The 17,440-nt window shown below is 51.4% G+C and overlaps 1 protein-coding gene across 1 annotated transcript in view; it reads left to right on the top strand.

Annotated features, from left to right (window-relative positions):
* LOC137346534 (kinesin-like protein KIF12) overlaps nt 1–17,440 on the top strand; it is a 174,570-nt gene that overhangs the window by 113,501 nt on the left and 43,629 nt on the right. The window contains exons 8-12 of the mRNA XM_068010008.1: nt 10,342–10,433; nt 11,102–11,252; nt 11,399–11,514; nt 11,665–11,769; nt 15,991–16,138. Coding sequence (XP_067866109.1) covers nt 10,342–10,433; nt 11,102–11,252; nt 11,399–11,514; nt 11,665–11,769; nt 15,991–16,138 — 612 coding nt within the window. The remainder of the gene's footprint in view (nt 1–10,341; nt 10,434–11,101; nt 11,253–11,398; nt 11,515–11,664; nt 11,770–15,990; nt 16,139–17,440) is intronic.

A 17,440-nucleotide genomic window follows, 5' to 3' on the forward strand; every position in this document is an offset into this window, starting at 1 on the left:
AACTAACCCCACTGCCCCACTCTCTCCCCATAGCCCTGTATCAATCCCCAAACTTATCCCACTGCCCCACTCTCTCCCCATAGCCCTGTATCAATCCCCAAACTTACCCCACTGCCCCACTCTCTCCCCATAGCACTGTATCAATCCCCAAACTAACCCCATTGCCCCACTCTCTCCCAGAGCCCTGTATCAATCCCCAAACTAACCCAACTGCCCCACTCTCTCCCCATAGCCCTGTATCAATCCCCAAACTTACCCTACTGCCCCACTCTCTCCCAGAGCCCTGTATCAATCCCCAAACTAACCCAATTGCCCCACTCTCTCCCAGACCTCTGTATCAATCACCAAACTAACACCATTGCCCCACTTTCTCCAGAGCCCTGTATCAATCCCCAAACTAACCCCATTGCCCCACTCCCTCCCTGAGCCCTGTATCAATCCCCAAACTAACCCCATTTCCCCACTCTCTCCCAGAGCCCTGTATCAATCCCCAAACTAACCCCATTGCCCCACTCTCTCCCAGAGCCCTGTTTCAATCCCCAAACTAACCCCATTGCCCCACTCTCTCCCCATAGCCCTGTATCAATCCCCAAACTAACCCCATTGCCCCACTCTCTCCCAGAGCCCTGTATCAATCTACAAACTAACCCCATTGCCCCACTCTCTCCCCATAGCCCTGTATCAATCCCCAAACTAACCCCATTTCCGCACTCTCTCCCAGAGCCCTGTATCAATTCCCAAACTAACCCCATTGCCCCACTCTCTCCCAGAGCCCTGTATCAATCCCCAAACTAACCCCATTGCCCCACTCTCTCCCCATAGCCCTGTATCAATCCCCAAACTAACCCCATTGCCCCACTCTCTCCCAGAGCTCTGTATCAATCCCCAAACTAACCCCATTGCCCCACTTTCTCCCAGAGCCCTGTATCAATCTCCAAACTAACCCCATTGCCCCACTCTCTCCCAGAGCTCTGTATCAATCCCCAAACTAACCCCATTGCCCCACTCTCTCCCAGAGCCCTGTATCAATCCCCAAACTAACCCCATTGCCCCACTCTCTCCCAGAGCCCTGCATCAATCCCCAAACTAACCCCATTGCCCCACTCTCTCCCAGAGCCCTGCATCAATCCCCAAACTAACCCCACTGCCTGCTCTCTCCCCGTAGCCCTGTATCAATCCCCAAACTAACCCCATTGCCCCACTCTCTCCCAGAGCCCTGTATCAATCCCCAAACTAACCCCGTTGCCCCAATCTCTCCCAGTGCCCTGTATCAATCCCCAAACTAACCCCATTGCTCCACTCTCTCCCAATAGCCCTGTATCAATCCCCAAACTAACCCCATTGCCCCACTCTCTCCCAGAGCCCTGTGTCAATCCCCAAACTAACCGCATTGCCCCACTCTATCCCAGAGCCCTGTATCAATCCCCAAACTAACCCCATTGCCCCACTCTCTCCCAGAGCTCTGTATCAATCCCCAAACTAACCCCATTGCCCCACTTTCTCCCAAAGCCCTGTATCAATCCCCAAACTAACCCCATTGCCCCACTCTCTCCCAGAGCCCTGTATCAATCCCCAAACTAACCCCATTGCCCCATTCTCTCCCAGAGCCCTGTATCAATCCCCAAACTAACCCCATTGCCCCACTCTCTCCCAGAGCCCTGCATCAATCCCCAAACTAACCCCATTGCCCCACTCTCTCCCAGAGCCCTGTATCAATCCCCAAACTAACCCCACTGCCTGCTCTCTCCCCGTAGCCCTGTATCAATCCCCAAACTAACCCCACTGCCCCACTCTCTCCCCATAGCCCTGTATCAGTCCCCAAACTTACCCCACTGCCCCACTCTCTCCCCATAGCCCTGTATCAATCCCCAAACTTACCCCACTGCCCCACTCTCTCCCCATAGCCCTGTATCAATCCCCAAACTAACCCCATTGCCCCACTCTCTCCCAGAGCCCTGTATCAATCCCCAAAATAACCCAACTGCCCCACTCTCTCCCCCCGGCCCTGTATCAATCCCCAAACTTACCCCACTGCCCCACTCTCTCCCAGAGCCCTGTATCAATCCCCAAACTAACCCAATTGCCCCACTCTCTCCCAGACCTCTGTGTCAATCACCAAACTAACACCATTGCCCCACTTTCTCCCAGAGCCCTGTATCAATCCCCAAACTAACCCCATTGCCCCACTCCCTCCCAGAGCCCTGTATCAATCCCCAAACTAACCCCATTTCCCCACTCTCTCCCAGAGCCCTGTATCAATCCCCAAACTAACCCCATTGCCCCACTCTCTCCCAGAGCCCTGTATCAACCCCCAAACTAACCCCATTGCCCCACTCTCTCACCATAGCCCTGTATCAATCCCCAAACTAACCCCATTGCCCCACTCTCTCCCAGAGCCCTGTATCAATCTACAAACTAACCCCATTGCCCCACTCTCTCCCCATAGCCCTGTATCAATCCCCAAACTAACCCCATTTCCGAACTCTCTCCCAGAGCCCTGTATCAATTCCCAAACTAACCCCATTGCCCCACTCTCTCCCAGAGCCCTGTATCAATCCCCAAACTAACCCCATTGCCCCACTCTCTCCCCATAGCCCTGTATCAATCCCCAAACTAACCCCGTTGCCCGAATCTCTCCCAGTGCCCTGTATCAATCCCCAAACTAACCCCATTGCTCCACTCTCTCCCAATAGCCCTGTAACAATCCCCAAACTAACCCCATTGCCCCACTCTCTCCCAGAGCCCTGTATCAATCCCCAAACTAACCGCATTGCCCCACTCTCTCCCAGAGCCCTGTATCAATCCCCAAACTAACCCCATTGCCCCACTCTCTCCCAGAGCTCTGTATCAATCCCCAAACTAACCCCATTGCCCCACTTTCTCCCAGAGCCCTGTATCAATCTCCAAACTAACCCCATTGCCCCACTCTCTCCCAGAGCCCTGTATCAATCCCCAAACTAACCCCATTGCCCCACTCTCTCCCAGAGCCCTGTATCAATCCCCAAACTAACCCCATTGCCCCACTCTCTCCCAGAGCCCTGCATCAATCCCCAAACTAACCCCATTGCCCCACTCTCTCCCAGAGCCCTGTATCAATCCCCAAACTAACCCCACTGCCTGCTCTCTCCCCGTAGCCCTGTATCAATCCCCAAACTAACCCCACTGCCCCACTCTCTCCCCATAGCCCTGTATCAATCCCCAAACTTACCCCACTGCCCCACTCTCTCCCCATAGCCCTTTATCAATCCCCAAACTTACCCCACTGCCCCACTCTCTCCCCATAGCCCTGTATCAATCCCCAAACTTACCCCACTGCCCCACTCTCTCCCAGAGCCCTGTATCAATCCCCAAACTAACCCAATTGCCCCACTCTCTCCCAGACCTCTGTATCAATCCCCAAACTAACCGCATTGCCCCACTTTCTCCCAGAGCCCTGTATCAATCCCCAAACTAACCCCATTGCCCCACTCCCTCCCAGAGCCCTGTATCAATCCCCAAACTAACCCCAATTCCCCACTCTCTCCCAGAGCCCTGTATCAATCCCCAAACTAACCCCATTGCCCCACTCTCTCCCAGAACCCTGTATCAATCCCCAAACTAACCCCATTGCCCCACTCTCCCCCCATAGCCCTGTATCAATCCCCAAACTAACCCCATTGCCCCACTCTCTCCCAGAGCCCTGTATCAATCTACAAACTAACCCCATTGCCCCACTCTCTCCCCATAGCCCTGTATCATCCCCAAACTAACCCCATTTCCCCACTCTCTCCCAGAGCCCTGTATCAATCCCCAAACTAACCCCATTGCTCCACTCTCTCCCAGAGCCCTGTATCAATCCCCAAACTAACCCCATTGCCCCATTCTCTCCCAGAGCCCTGTATCAATCACCAAACTAACCCCATTGCCCCACTCTCTCCCAGAGCCCTGTATCAATCCCCAAACTAACCCCATTGCCCCACTCTCTCCCCATAGCCCTGTATCAATCCCCAAACTAACCCCATTGCCCCACTCTCTCCCAGAGCCCTGTATCAATCCCCAAACTAACCCCATTGCCCCACTCTCTCCCAGAGCCCTGTATCAATCCCCAAACTAACCCCATTGCCCCACTCTGTCCCAGAGCCCTGTATCAATCCCCAAACTAACCCCATTGCCCCACTCTCTCCCAGAGCCCTGTATCAATCCCCAAACTAACCCCATTGCCCCACTCTCTCCCAGAGCCCTGTATCAATCCCCAAACTAACCCCATTACCCCACTCTCTCCCAGTGCCCTGTATCAATCCCCAAACTAACCCCATTGCTCCACTCTCTCCCAATAGCCCTGTATCAATCCCCAAACTAACCCCATTGCCCCACTCTCTCCCAGAGCCCTGTATCAATCCCCAAACTAACCCCATTGCCCCACTCTCTCCCAGAGCCCTGTTTCAATCCCCAAACTAACCCCAGTGCCCCACTCTCTCCCAGAGCTCTGTATCAATCCCCAAACTAACCCCATTGCCCCACTTTCTCCCAGAGCCCTGTATCAATCCCCAAACTAACCCCATTGCCCCACTCTCTCCCAGAGCCCTGCATCAATCCCCAAACTAACCGCATTGCCCCACTCTCTCCCAGAGCCCTGTATCAATCCCCAAACTAACCCCACTGCCTGCTCTCTCCCCGTAGCCCTGTATCAATCCCCAAACTAACCCCACTGCCCCACTCTCTCCCCATAGCCCTGTTTCAATCCCCAAACTTACCCCACTGCCCCACTCTCTCCCCATAGCCCTGTATCAATCCCCAAACTTACCCCACTGCCTCACTCTCTCCCCATAGCCCTGTATCAATCCCCAAACTAACCCCATTGCCCCACTCTCTCCCAGAGCCCTGTATCAATCCCCAAACTAACCCCACTGCCCCACTCTCTCACCATAGCCCTGTATCAATCCCCAAACTTACCCCACTGCCCCACTCTCTCCCAGAGCCCTGTATCAATCCCCAAACTAACCCCATTGCTCCACTCTCTCCCAGACCTCTGTATCAATCCCCAAACTAACCGCATTGCCCCACTTTCTCCCAGAGCCCTGTATCAATCCCCAAACTAACCCCATTGCCCCGCTCTCTCCCAGAGCCCTGTATCAATACCCAAACTAACTCCATTGCCCCACTCTCTCCCAGAGCCCTGTATCAATCCCCAAACTAACCCCAATACCCCGCTCTCTCCCAGAGCCCTGTATCAATCCCCAAACTAACTCCACTGCCCCGCTCTCTCCCCATAGCCCTGTATCAATCCCCAAACTAACCCCATTGCCCCACTCTCTCCCAGAGCCCTGTATCAATCCCCAAACTAACCCCATTGCCCCACTCTCTCCCAGAACCCTGTATAAATCCCCAAACTAACCCCATTGCCCCACTCTCTCCCAGAGCCCTGCATCAATCCCCAAACTAACCCCATTGCCCCACTCTCTCCCAGAGCCCTGTATCAATCCCCAAACTAACCCCATTGCCCCACTCTCTCCCAGAGCCCTGTATCAATCCCCAAACTAACCCCATTGCCCCACTCTCTCCCAGAGCCCTGCATCAATCCCCAAACTAACCCCATTGCCCCACTCTCTCCCAGAGCCCTGTATCAATCCCCAAACTAACCCCACTGCCTGCTCTCTCCCCATAGCCCTGTATCAATCCCCAAACTAACCCCACTGCCCCACTCTCTCCCCATAGCCCTATATCAATCCCCAAACTTACCCCACTGCCCCACTCTCTCCCCATAGCCCTGTATCAATCCCCAAAGTAACCCCATTGCCCCACTCTCTCCCAGAGCTCTGTATCAGTCCCCAAACTTACCCCGCTGCTCCACTCTCTCCCCATAGCCCTGTATCAATCCCCTAACTAACCCCATTGCCCCACTCTCTCCCAGAGCCCTGTATCAATCCCCAAACTTACCCCACTGCCCCACTCTCTCCCAGAGCCCTGTATCAATCCCCAAACTAACCCCATTGCCCCACTCTCTCCCAGAGCCCTGTATCAATCCCCAAACTAACCCCATTGCCCCGCTCTCTCCCAGAGTCCTGTATCAATCCCCAAACTAACTCCACTGCCCCGCTCTCTCCCCATAGCCCTGTATCAATCCCCAAACTAACCCCATTGCCCCACTGTCTCCCAGAGCCCTGTATCAATCCCCAAACTAAACCCATTGCCCCACTCTCTCCCAGAGCCCTGTATCAATCCCCAAACTAACCCCATTGCCCCACTCTCTCCCAGAACCCTGCATCAATCCCCAAACTAACCCCATTGCCCCACTCTCTCCCAGAGCCCTGTATCAATCCCCAAACTAACCCCACTGCCTGCTCTCTCCCCATAGCCCTGTATCAATCCCCAAACTAACCCCACTGCCCCACTCTCTCCCCATAGCCCTGTATCAATCCCCAAACTAACCCCACTGCCCCACTCTCTCCCCATAGCCCTGTATCAATCCTGAACTGACTGAGAGGTGATTTGATAGAGGTATTCAAAATCATGAGGGGTCTGGATAGAGTAGATAGAGAGAAACTGTTCCCACTTGTGAAAGGATCGAGAACGAGAGGGCACAGATTTAACGTAATGGGTAGTATCATGGAATCATAGAAAGTTTAAGGCACAGAAAGAGGCCACTTGGCCCATCATATCTGTGCCAGCTGAATAACGTATTCTTATCCCACCTTCCAGCATTTGGTCCGTAGCCCTGCAGTTTACAGCACTCGAGGTGCATATCCAGACTCCTTTTGTATGAGTTGAGGGTTTCTGCCTCAACTACCCTTTCAGGCAGTGAGTTCCAGACCATCACCTCTGGGTGAAAAAGTTTTTCCTCATCTCCCCTCTCATCTTTCTACCAATCACTTTAAATCTATGCCTCGTCACTGACCTCTCTGCTAAGGTGAATAGACCCTTCACCTCCACTCTATCCAGGCCCCTCACAATTTTGTACATTTCAATCAGATCTACCCTCAGCCTTCTCTGTTCTAAGGAGAACAACCACAGCCTATCCAATCTTTCCTCATAGCTGCATTGTTCCAGTGCTGCAGCGAGTGGTTAAATGCGCTGCCTGAGAACGTGGTGGAGGCAGGTTCAAATGAAGCATTCAAAAGGGAATTGGACAGTTGTAGGAAAAGGAAAAGTGTGCAGGGTTATGGGGAGAAGCGGGGGAATGGAACTGAGTGAATCACTCATTCGGAGAGCTGGTGCAAACACGATGGGCTGAATGGCCTCCTTCTGCACTGTAACAATTCTGTGATTCAATCCCACTGCCCTGCTCTTTACACTCTGAGCTCTGTGCTGGGACCATGGACTCTCTGAGCTCTGTGCTGGGACCATGGACTCTCAGAGCTCTGTACTGGGACCACGGACCCTCTGTGCTGGGACCACAGACACTCTGTGCTGGGACCATGGACACTCTGTGCTGGGACCATGGACACTCTGTGCTGGGACCATGGATCCTCTGTGCTCTGTGCTGGGACCATGGACATTCTGTGCTGGGACCATGGGCACTCTGTGCTCTGTGCTGGGACCATGGACACTCTGTGCTGGGACCATGGACACTCTGTGCTGGGACCATGGACATTCTGTGCTGGGACCATGGACACTCTGTGCTGGGATCATGGACACTCTGTGCTGGGACCATGGACATTCTGTGCTGGGACCATGGACACTCTGTGCTGGGACCATGGACACTCTGTGCTGGGATCATGGACACTCTGTGCTGGGACCATGGACATTCTGTGCTGGGACCATGGACATACTGTGCTGGGACCATGGACACACTGTGCTGGGACCATGGACATTCTGTGCTGGGACCATGGACATTCTGTGCTGGGACCATGGACATTCCGTGCTCTGTGCTGGGACCATGGACATTCTGCGCTGGGACCATGGACACTCTGTGCTGGGATCATGGACACTCTGTGCTCTGTGCTGGGACCATGGACACTCTGTGCTCTGTGCTGGGACCATGGACATTCTGTGCTCTGTGCTGGGACAATGGACATACTATGCTGGGACCATGGACACACTGTGCTGGGACCATGGACACTCTGTGCTGGGACCATGGGCATTCTGTGCTGGGACCATGGACATTCTGTGCTCTGTGCTGGGACCATGGACACTCTGTGCTGGGACAATGGACACTCTGTGCTCTGTGCTGGGATCATGGACACTCTGTGCTGGGACCATGGACATTCTGTGCTGGGACAATGGACACTCTGTGCTCTGTGCTGGGACCATGGACACTCTGTGCTCTGTGCTGGGACCATGGACATTCTGCGCTGGGACCATGGACACTCTGTGCTGGGATCATGGACACTCTGTGCTCTGTGCTGGGACCATGGACATTCTGTGCTGGGACCATGGACACTCTGTGCTGGGACCATGGACACTCTGTGCTGGGACCATGGACATTCTGTGCTCTGTGCTGGGACCATGGACTCTCTGTGCTGGGACCATGGACACTCTGTGCTCTGTGCTGGGACCATGGACATTCTGTGCTGGGACCATGGACACTCTGTGCTGGGATCATGGACACTCTTTGCTGTGATCATGGACACTCTGTGCTCTGTGCTGGGACCATGGACACTATGCTGTGACCATGGACATTCTGTGCTGGGACCATGGACACTCTGTGCTCTGTGCTGGGACCATGGATATTCTGTGCTGGGATCATGGACACTCTGTGCTGGGACCATGGACATTCTGTGCTGGGACCATGGACATTCTGTGCTGGGACCATGGACACTCTGTGCTGGAATCATGGACACTCTGTGCTGGGACCATGGACATTCTGTGCTGGGTTTCATGGACACTCTGTGCTGTGACCATGGACACTCTGTGCTGGGACCATGGACACTCTGTGCTCGGACCATGGACACTCTGTGCTGGGACCATGGACATTCTGTGCTGGGATCATGGACACTCTGTGCTCTGTGCTGGGACCATGGACATTCTGTGCTGGGATCATGGACACTCTGTGCTCTGTGCTGGGACCATGGACATTCTGTGCTTTGTGCTGGGACCATGGACATACTGTGCTGGGATCATGGACACTCTGTGCTCTGTGCTGGGACCATGGACACTCTGTGCTGGGACCATGGACATTCTGTGCTGGGACCATGGACACTCTGTGCTGGGACCATGGACATTCTGTGCTGGGACCATGGACATTCTGTGCCGGGACCATGGACATTCTGTGCTGGGATCATGGACACTCTGTGCTCTGTGCTGGGACCATGGACATTCTGTGCTGGGACCATGGACATTCTCTGCTGGGACCATGGACATTCTGTGCTGGGACCATGGACATTCTGTGTGGGACCATGGACACTCTGTGCTGACACCATGGACATTCTGTGCTGGGACCATGGACATTCTGTGCCGGGACCATGGACATTCTGTGCTGGGATCATGGACACTCTGTGCTCTGTGCTGGGACCATGGACATTCTGTGCTGGGACCATGGACACTCTGTGCTGGGACCATGGACATTCTGTGCTGGGACCATGGACATTCTGTGCCGGGACCATGGACACTCTGTGCTGGGATCATGGACACTCTGTGCTCTGTGCTGGGACCATGGACACTCTGTGCTGGGACCATGGACATTCTGTGCTGGGACCATGGACACTCTGTGCTGGGACCATGGACATTCTGTGCTGGGACCATGGACATTCTGTGCCGGGACCATGGACATTCTGTGCTGGGATCATGGACACTCTGTGCTCTGTGCTGGGCCCATGGACATTCTGTGCTGGGACCATGGACATTCTCTGCTGGGACCATGGACATTCTGTGCTGGGACCATGGACACTCTGTGCTGGGACCATGGACATTCTGTGCCGGGACCATGGACATTCTGTGCTGGGATCATGGACACTCTGTGCTCTGTGCTGGGACCATGGACATTCTGTGCTGGGACCATGGACATTCTGTGCTGGGACCATGGACACTCTGTGCTGGGACCATGGACATTCTGTTCTGGGACCATGGACATTCTGTGCCGGGACCATGGACATTCTGTGCTGGGATCATGGACACTCTGTGCTCTGTGCTGGGACCATGGACATTCTGTGCTGGGACCATGGACATTCTGTGCTGGGACCATGGACATTCTGTGCCGGGACCATGGACATTCTGTGCTGGGATCATGGACACTCTGTGCTCTGTGCTGGGACCATGGACATTCTGTGCTGGGACCATGAACATTCTCTGCTGGGACCATGGACATTCTGTGCTGGGACCATGGACATTCTGTGCTGGGACCATGGACATTCTGTGCTGGATCTGATGCTCCATGTTGCAGCTGCTCAGGAAATTAACAAGACTCACCTCTGCTTTACTCCTCAGGGACAAGAAACAGACAGACATCAGCTCACTATCTGAACGGGGTGTCCAGCCGGAGTCACTGCATCCTGACCGTCGAAATTGGGAGTGGGTCGGTGAGTGACTGACAGGGGAGAGGAGGGGAGGGAAGGTGAAGTGAGGTTGCCTCCCCCCCAATACCTTCAGCTACTTAGGCCCTGGATTGAGGTCCCTGTTACCCAGAGCTTAGAGGTCACTGTCTGGTAGGAATAAAGGGTCATACTCTGTCTGTGTGAAGACGGGGAAGGGGCTGTGGGGGGTGGGGGGGGTGGCCATGTGGGAACCTTGCCCAAAGCTGCTCCATCTCAATACAGTCAATGTGCCCCACTGTTAGAGTCTTCCATCACAGTTACACAGCTAAAGTGTAGAGGCCCCTATAAAGCAGGGGAGGATCAGGCTGAGGTGAATAGAGATGTGACCCTGCCTCCTAACACTGTCCACTGACCCCCCCAAGGCAGAGCAGGTGTGTGAGAACCAGGTGAGGACCAAATTAGGCTATACTGCCTCTGATTGTTGAATAGCCAACAGACACTTGCACATGAACATTGAGCAGTTGAGAGTTGGTTTGCCAGAGGATTGGGGTATGGGGTTTGGTTGTTGTATTGGGTTGTTGGTGTGAAGGTTACGGGAGTTGTGTGGGGTGAGGGTTGGTGTTGCAGTGGAACACTGAAGGCAGCAGATGCCCCAGTGAGAGTCAGTGCCATTAGGATGGGTTTAAATGTCAGACCATTGTGATTTTGTACAGGTGGATCCCAGGAATGGCTCCAACTCCTTCTCCAAACGGGGGAAGCTGCGATTTGTCGACCTGGCTGGCAGTGAAAGGGTTAAAGAGACAGGAGCAACAGAGAAAATGCTCATGGAAGCAACAAACATCAACCGCAGTCTCCTGGCACTGGGTAAAGAGCATGGGGCAATACGTCACATAGCAGAGGGTGCCTGGGGACTTAAAGAATGGATTCAACTAACCTTGTTTATGTGAGCAAGCCTCCTAATAGAGGGGTGGGAAAGGGATAATATTGACCCAGTTTTCCCTGTTCCACAGGGAACTGCATCGTTGCATTGGTTGATCTCAAGAGAAACAATCACATCCCATACAGAGACAGCAAACTCACCAAACTGCTCGCAGAGTCTCTGGGAGGCAATGGAGTTTGTTTAATGGTAAAAATCACTTTCACCAGCATCTCCAGTCATAACACTGACTATTACACACCAGTTTCCTCCATCTTTCTCTTTCTGTCACTCTCCCTCTGACTCTCTGCCACTCCCTCCCTCAGGGGTGAAATCACTCTGTTCAATGTTCAATTGCAGATTGCTTGTGTATCACCCTCACATCTCAGCCTTGTGGAGACCATGAACACACTGCGATTTGCAAGTAGAGCTCGGAGGATAAGGAACAGGCCTGCAGCTCGCATGGTAATACGCCTTTAAATGCCAGTCAGTGTGAGCACACAGTCAGTGCCCAGAGTGGTATATGGAGGGACAGCTTAGATCCCAGTGAGAGACAGAGCCTCCAGCTACTCTAGGATCCCTGCTTAGCTGTGCATAGTCATCGAGTCATTATGGCAAAGGAGACCATTCAGCAGTGTAATAAGGGGGGGTGGGAACCATTGCAAGGAGTCAGAGGAGGGGGGGGATCAAAGACAAGAACAGAAGACAGTAAGGGGAATAAGAAAAGTGATAGGCAGAGAAATCAAGGGCCAGAATCAAACACGGCCACAGTGAAAAATAGTGGGAAGGGGACAAGTAATGTTAAAAAGACAAGCCTTAAGGCTTTGTGCCTTAACGGGTGGAGCATTCGCAATAAAGTGGATGAATTAATCGCGCAAATAGATGTAAACAGGTATGATATAGTTGGGATTACGGAGACATGGCTGCAAGTTGACCAGGGATGGGAAATGAACATCCAGGGATATTCAGTATTTAGGAAGGACAGACAAAAAGTAAAAGGCAGTGGAGTTGCATTGCTGGTTAAAGAGGAAATTAACGCAATAGTGAGGAAAGATATTAGCTCTGACGATGTGGAATCTGTATGGGTAGAGCTGAGAAACACTAAGGGGCAAAAAACATTAGTGGGGGTTGTATATAGACCCCCAAACTGTAGTGGTGATGTTGGGAATGGCATTAAACGGGAAATTAGAGATGCATGCGATAAAGGAACATCTGTATTTATGGGTGTAATCTGTAATTAAGCTGCGTATAGATTGGGCAAATGAAATTAGTCACAAGACCATAGAGGAGGAATTCTTGGAGTGTATACGGGATGGTTTTCTGCACCAATATGTTGAGGAACCAACTAGAGAACAGGCCATCCTAGACTGGGTATTGTGTAATGAGAGAGGAATAATTGACAATCTAGTGGTGCGAGACCCCTTGGGATGAGCGATCATAATATAATAGAATTCTTCATCAAGATGGAGAGTGATGGAGTTGATTCTGAGACAAGGGTTCTTCAGACAGTGGTAGAATCTTAGTAAAGGAAACTATGAAGGTATGAGGCGCGAGTTGGCTATGACGGATTGGGAAACATTACTTAAAGAGATGACGGTGGATAGGCAATGGCAAACATTTAAAGAGCGCATGGATGAACTGCAACAATTGTTTATCCCTGTCTGGCGCAAAAGTAAAACAGGAAAGGTAGCCAAACCATGGCTTACAAGGGAAATTAGAGATAGCATTAAATCCAAGGAAGAGGCATATAAATTTGCCAGGAAAAACAACAGACCTGAGGATTGGGAGCAGTTTAGAATTCAGCAAAGGAGGACCAAGGGATTGATTAAGAAGGGGAAAATAGAGTACGAGGGCAAGCTTGCGGGGAACATAAAAACTGACTGTAAACGTTTCTATAGATATGTGAAGAGAAAAAGGTTGAAGACAAATGTAGGTCCCTTACAGTCAGAAACAGGGGAATTTATTATGGGGAACAAAGAAATGGCTGACCAACTAAATGCATACTTTGGTTCTGTCTTCACAAAGGAGGACACAAATATCATACCAGAAATGTTTCGGAACACAGGGTTTAGTGAGAGGGAGGAACTGAAGGAAATCAGTATTAGTAGAGAAATGGTGTTGGGGAAATTGATGGGATTGAAGGCCGATAAATCCCCAGGGCCTGATGGTCTGCATCCCAGAATACTTAAGGAAGTGGCCCTAGAAATAGTGGATGCATTGGTGGTCATCTTCCAAGATTCTATATACTCTGGAACAGTTCCTACAGATTGGAGGGTAGCTAATGTAACCTCACTATTTAAAAAGGGAGTTAGAGAGAAAGCAGGGAATTATAAACCAGTCAGCCTGACGTCGGTAGTGGGGAAAATTCTAGAGTCAATTATCAAAGATTTTGCAGCAGAGCACTTGGAGAACAGTGGTAGAATCGGGCAGAGTCAGCATGGATTTACAAAAGGGAAATCATGCTTTACAAATCTACTAGAATTCTTCGAGGATGTAACTAGTAGAGTTGATGAGGGGGAGCCAGTGGATGTGGTTTATTTGGACTTTCAGAGGCTTTCAACAAAGTCCCACATAAGAGATTAGCATGTAAAATTAAAGCGCATGGGATTGGGGGTAGTGTATTGTGATGATAGAAAATTGGTTGGCAGACAGGAAACAAAGAGTAGGGATAAATGGGTCTTTTTCCGAATGGCAGGCAGTGACTAGTGGGGTACCGCAGGTATCGGTACTAGGACCCCAGCTATTCACATATATTAATGATTTAGATGAGGGAACTAAATGTAGTATCTCCAAATTTGCAGATGACACAAAACTGGGTGGGAGGGTGAGTTGTGAGGAGGATGCAAAAAGGCTTCAGGGTGATTTGGACAAGTTGAGTGACTGGGCTAATGCATGGCAGATGCAGTATAATGTGGATAAATGTGAGGTTATCCACTTTGGTAGCAAAAACAGGAAGGCAGATTATTATCTGAACGGCTATAAACTGAGAGAGGGGAATATGCAACGAGACCTGGGTGTTCTCGTACACCAGTCGCTGAATGTAAGCATGCAGGTGCAACAGGCGGTAAAAAAGGCAAATGGTATGTTGGTCTTCATAGTGAAAGGATTCGAGTACAGGAACAGGGATGTCTTGCTGCAATTCGACAGGGCCTTGGTGAGGTCACACCTGGAATATTGTGTGCAGTTTTGGTCTCCTTATCTGAGGACGGATGTTCTTGCTATAGAGGGAGTGCAGCAAAGGTTTACCAGACTGATTCCTGGGCTGGTGGGAATGATGTATGAGAAGAGATTGAATCGATTAGGATTATATTTGCTGGAGTTCAGAAGAGTGAGGGGGGATCTCATAGAAATATATAAAATTCTAACAGGACTTGACAGGGTAGATGCAGGAAGGATGTTCCTGATGGTGGGGGATTCCAGAACCAGAGGTCATAGTCTAAGGATACAGGGTAAACCTTTCAGGACTGTGATGAGGAGAAATTTCTTCACCCAGAGAGTGGTGAGCCTGTGGAATTCGCTACCACAGAAAGCAGTTGAAGCCAAAACATTGTATGTTTTCAAGAAGGAGTTAGATATAGCTCTTGGGTTTAAATGGATCAAAGGGTATGGGGAGAAAGCGGGAACAGGGAACTGAGTTGGATGATCAGCCATGATCATAGTGAATGGCAGAGCAGGCTCGAAGGGCCGAATGGCCTACTCCTGCTCCTATTTTCTATGTTTCTATGTTACACTCGTGTATGTGATGCTGCCATCTCAGCCAGTCTGCACCAGTCTAATGAGCAGGAGACTGAATACAGAAGCTGTGTAATGGATCTATGCTTAACTTCAAGCTGCGACTGGGTCAGTCGCTGGTGCAGCACCTGGAACAGGAAGATCCCAGACTCTACTCTGGGTCTAGACTGATTTGGTTCATTCAGCCGAGGTGGAAAATGGGATTGCAGTGGTTCCAGTGGCCTTCATATCAGCCTGGATCTTGCTTCTAATCTGTGTCCAGTGATTCCCACTGGACAGAGTCTGTGTGTGTAGGTAAGGCTCTGCTCGGGTTCTCCCCACATTCAAATGTCGTACCTGACACTCATATGAAGGGCAGCCAATCAGTGATGTCTCAGAAGGTTCATGTGAAAGTCAACACCTTGAGGGGAGGGAAAGAATTGAATTCTGGTCACCACACTTCAGAAAGGATGAGGGTCCTTGAGAGGGTGCAGAGGAGATTTACCAGAATGGTTCCAGGGATGGAGGATTTTAGTTACAAGGTTAGGTTGGAAAAGCTGAGTTTGTTCTCCTTAGAATAAAGGAGATTGATGGGAGATTTAATAGAAGTTACAAGATTATGACAGGCTGATAAGGAAAAACTTCCTATTAACTGAGGGCACAAGGACTAGGGTACACAGATTGAAGGTTTTGGGCAAGAGATACAGGGGGAATATGAGGAAGAAGTTTTTTTACTCAGCAGGTGGTAATGATCTGGAACTCACTGCCCAAAAGGGTGGTGGAAGTGGAGACGATGAATGATTTCAAAAGGAAATTGGTGGGCACTTTGAAATAAACTTGCAGGACTACGGGGATAGAGCGGGGCAGTGGGGCTGACTGGACTACTCTACTGAGAGCCAGCATGGACTTCAATGGGCCAAATGGCCTCCTTCTGTGCCATAATATCTCTATGACTCTAAGTTTTTAACGTGACAGGACTCGAAGGATAAACTGATTAAAAGCTTGCAACAAGATACCAAACTGCTCCGTGCAGAGAATGCATTTCTATGGGGACAGCTCCAGTTACTGTCTCCCAGTGCTGAGTGTCCAGAACACCACATGAGACTCCATCAATCCACAAAGAGTGAGTAAGATTTAGTGAAATCTGCAGGTGGAGGGATGAATGTAAAGAGGCTGCATTCTGCACCAGCCCTGAGTGTCAATGAGATGAACGGGCTTTTATCATGATGATAGTTTCCACAATGTTTTTATTCCGCTGGGGCCACTGCACAAATTAGCAGATTTACTGAATTCCATTTCATAATTTACTCTGGTGAGATGTAAATACAGAATTCTGAGTCCAGTAGCAAATGTCTACACTAAAACAGCACATCTTACACCGTGATGAGGACAGTGTAGAGGGAGCTTTACTCTGTATCTAACCATTTTCCTTTTCCCCCGTTTAAAATTTTTTTTTTTTATTATCTGTTTTCACAAGGTGACCTTTATACCCCAGGCCCCTTTTATATTTTTCACATTGAGGGGGCCTTTATCCCTCAGGCCCCCTTTATGTACATATTTACAGTTTTAAAATAACTTTATTAAAACCAGATAAATAAACAAAAAAACTCAAATTAAAATGCCATTCTCGGCGTCAACGATGCACTCCAGTCCCTGCGGTGCCCACCGGTCGCGGAAGGCCTCAAGCGTACCGGCGGACACCGCATGCTCCTTTTCCAGGGACACCCGGGCGCGAACGTAACCGCGGAAGAGAGGCAGGCAATCGGGGAGGACGGACCCCCCGACGGCCCGCAACCTGGACCTGTGAATTGCCACCTTGGCCAGGCCCAGGAGCAGACCGATGAGGAGATCCTCCTCCCGGCCCAAGCCCCTCCGCACCGGGTGCCCAAAGATCAGGAGCGTGGGACTGAAGTGCAGCCAGAATTTGAGGAGCAGCCCCTTCAGATACTCAAATAGGGGCTGCAACCTCGCACACTCCGTATAAATGTGGAACACGGACTCGTCCAGGCCGCAGAAAGGACAGGTGGCCTGGGAGTCCGTGAACCTACTTAAAAGCCGATTGCACGGGACTGCTCTGTGCAGCACCCTCCACCCCAGGTCCCGATGTAAAGGGGGAAGACTCCCGCGTAGAGAGACCTCCATCGGGGTTTCCCCTCACTGCCAGATGGCAACGCGGACCGCCAGGGCGTGTCCGGCCGGCTGACGAGGGCGAGGAAGTGGAGAGTGTGCAGGAGCAGCCCGTACAGGAAACCCCTCCGCGCCGATTGGAATGGCACGGAGGGCATTTCCGAGAGGCGGCTCGGGTTGTGCGGGACCGGCTCCTGAGGAGGGTTTCGGGGCCTGGGTCCGATAAGCAGTTCCGGCCGAGCGGTGGTCAGCTGACCACCGCTCGGCCGGGATCGCTCCGCACTCCCGAGCCCCCTCG

This window comes from Heterodontus francisci, chromosome 30 (genome assembly GCF_036365525.1).
Source record: "Heterodontus francisci isolate sHetFra1 chromosome 30, sHetFra1.hap1, whole genome shotgun sequence".
NCBI classification, from domain to species: Eukaryota; Metazoa; Chordata; class Chondrichthyes; order Heterodontiformes; family Heterodontidae; genus Heterodontus; species Heterodontus francisci.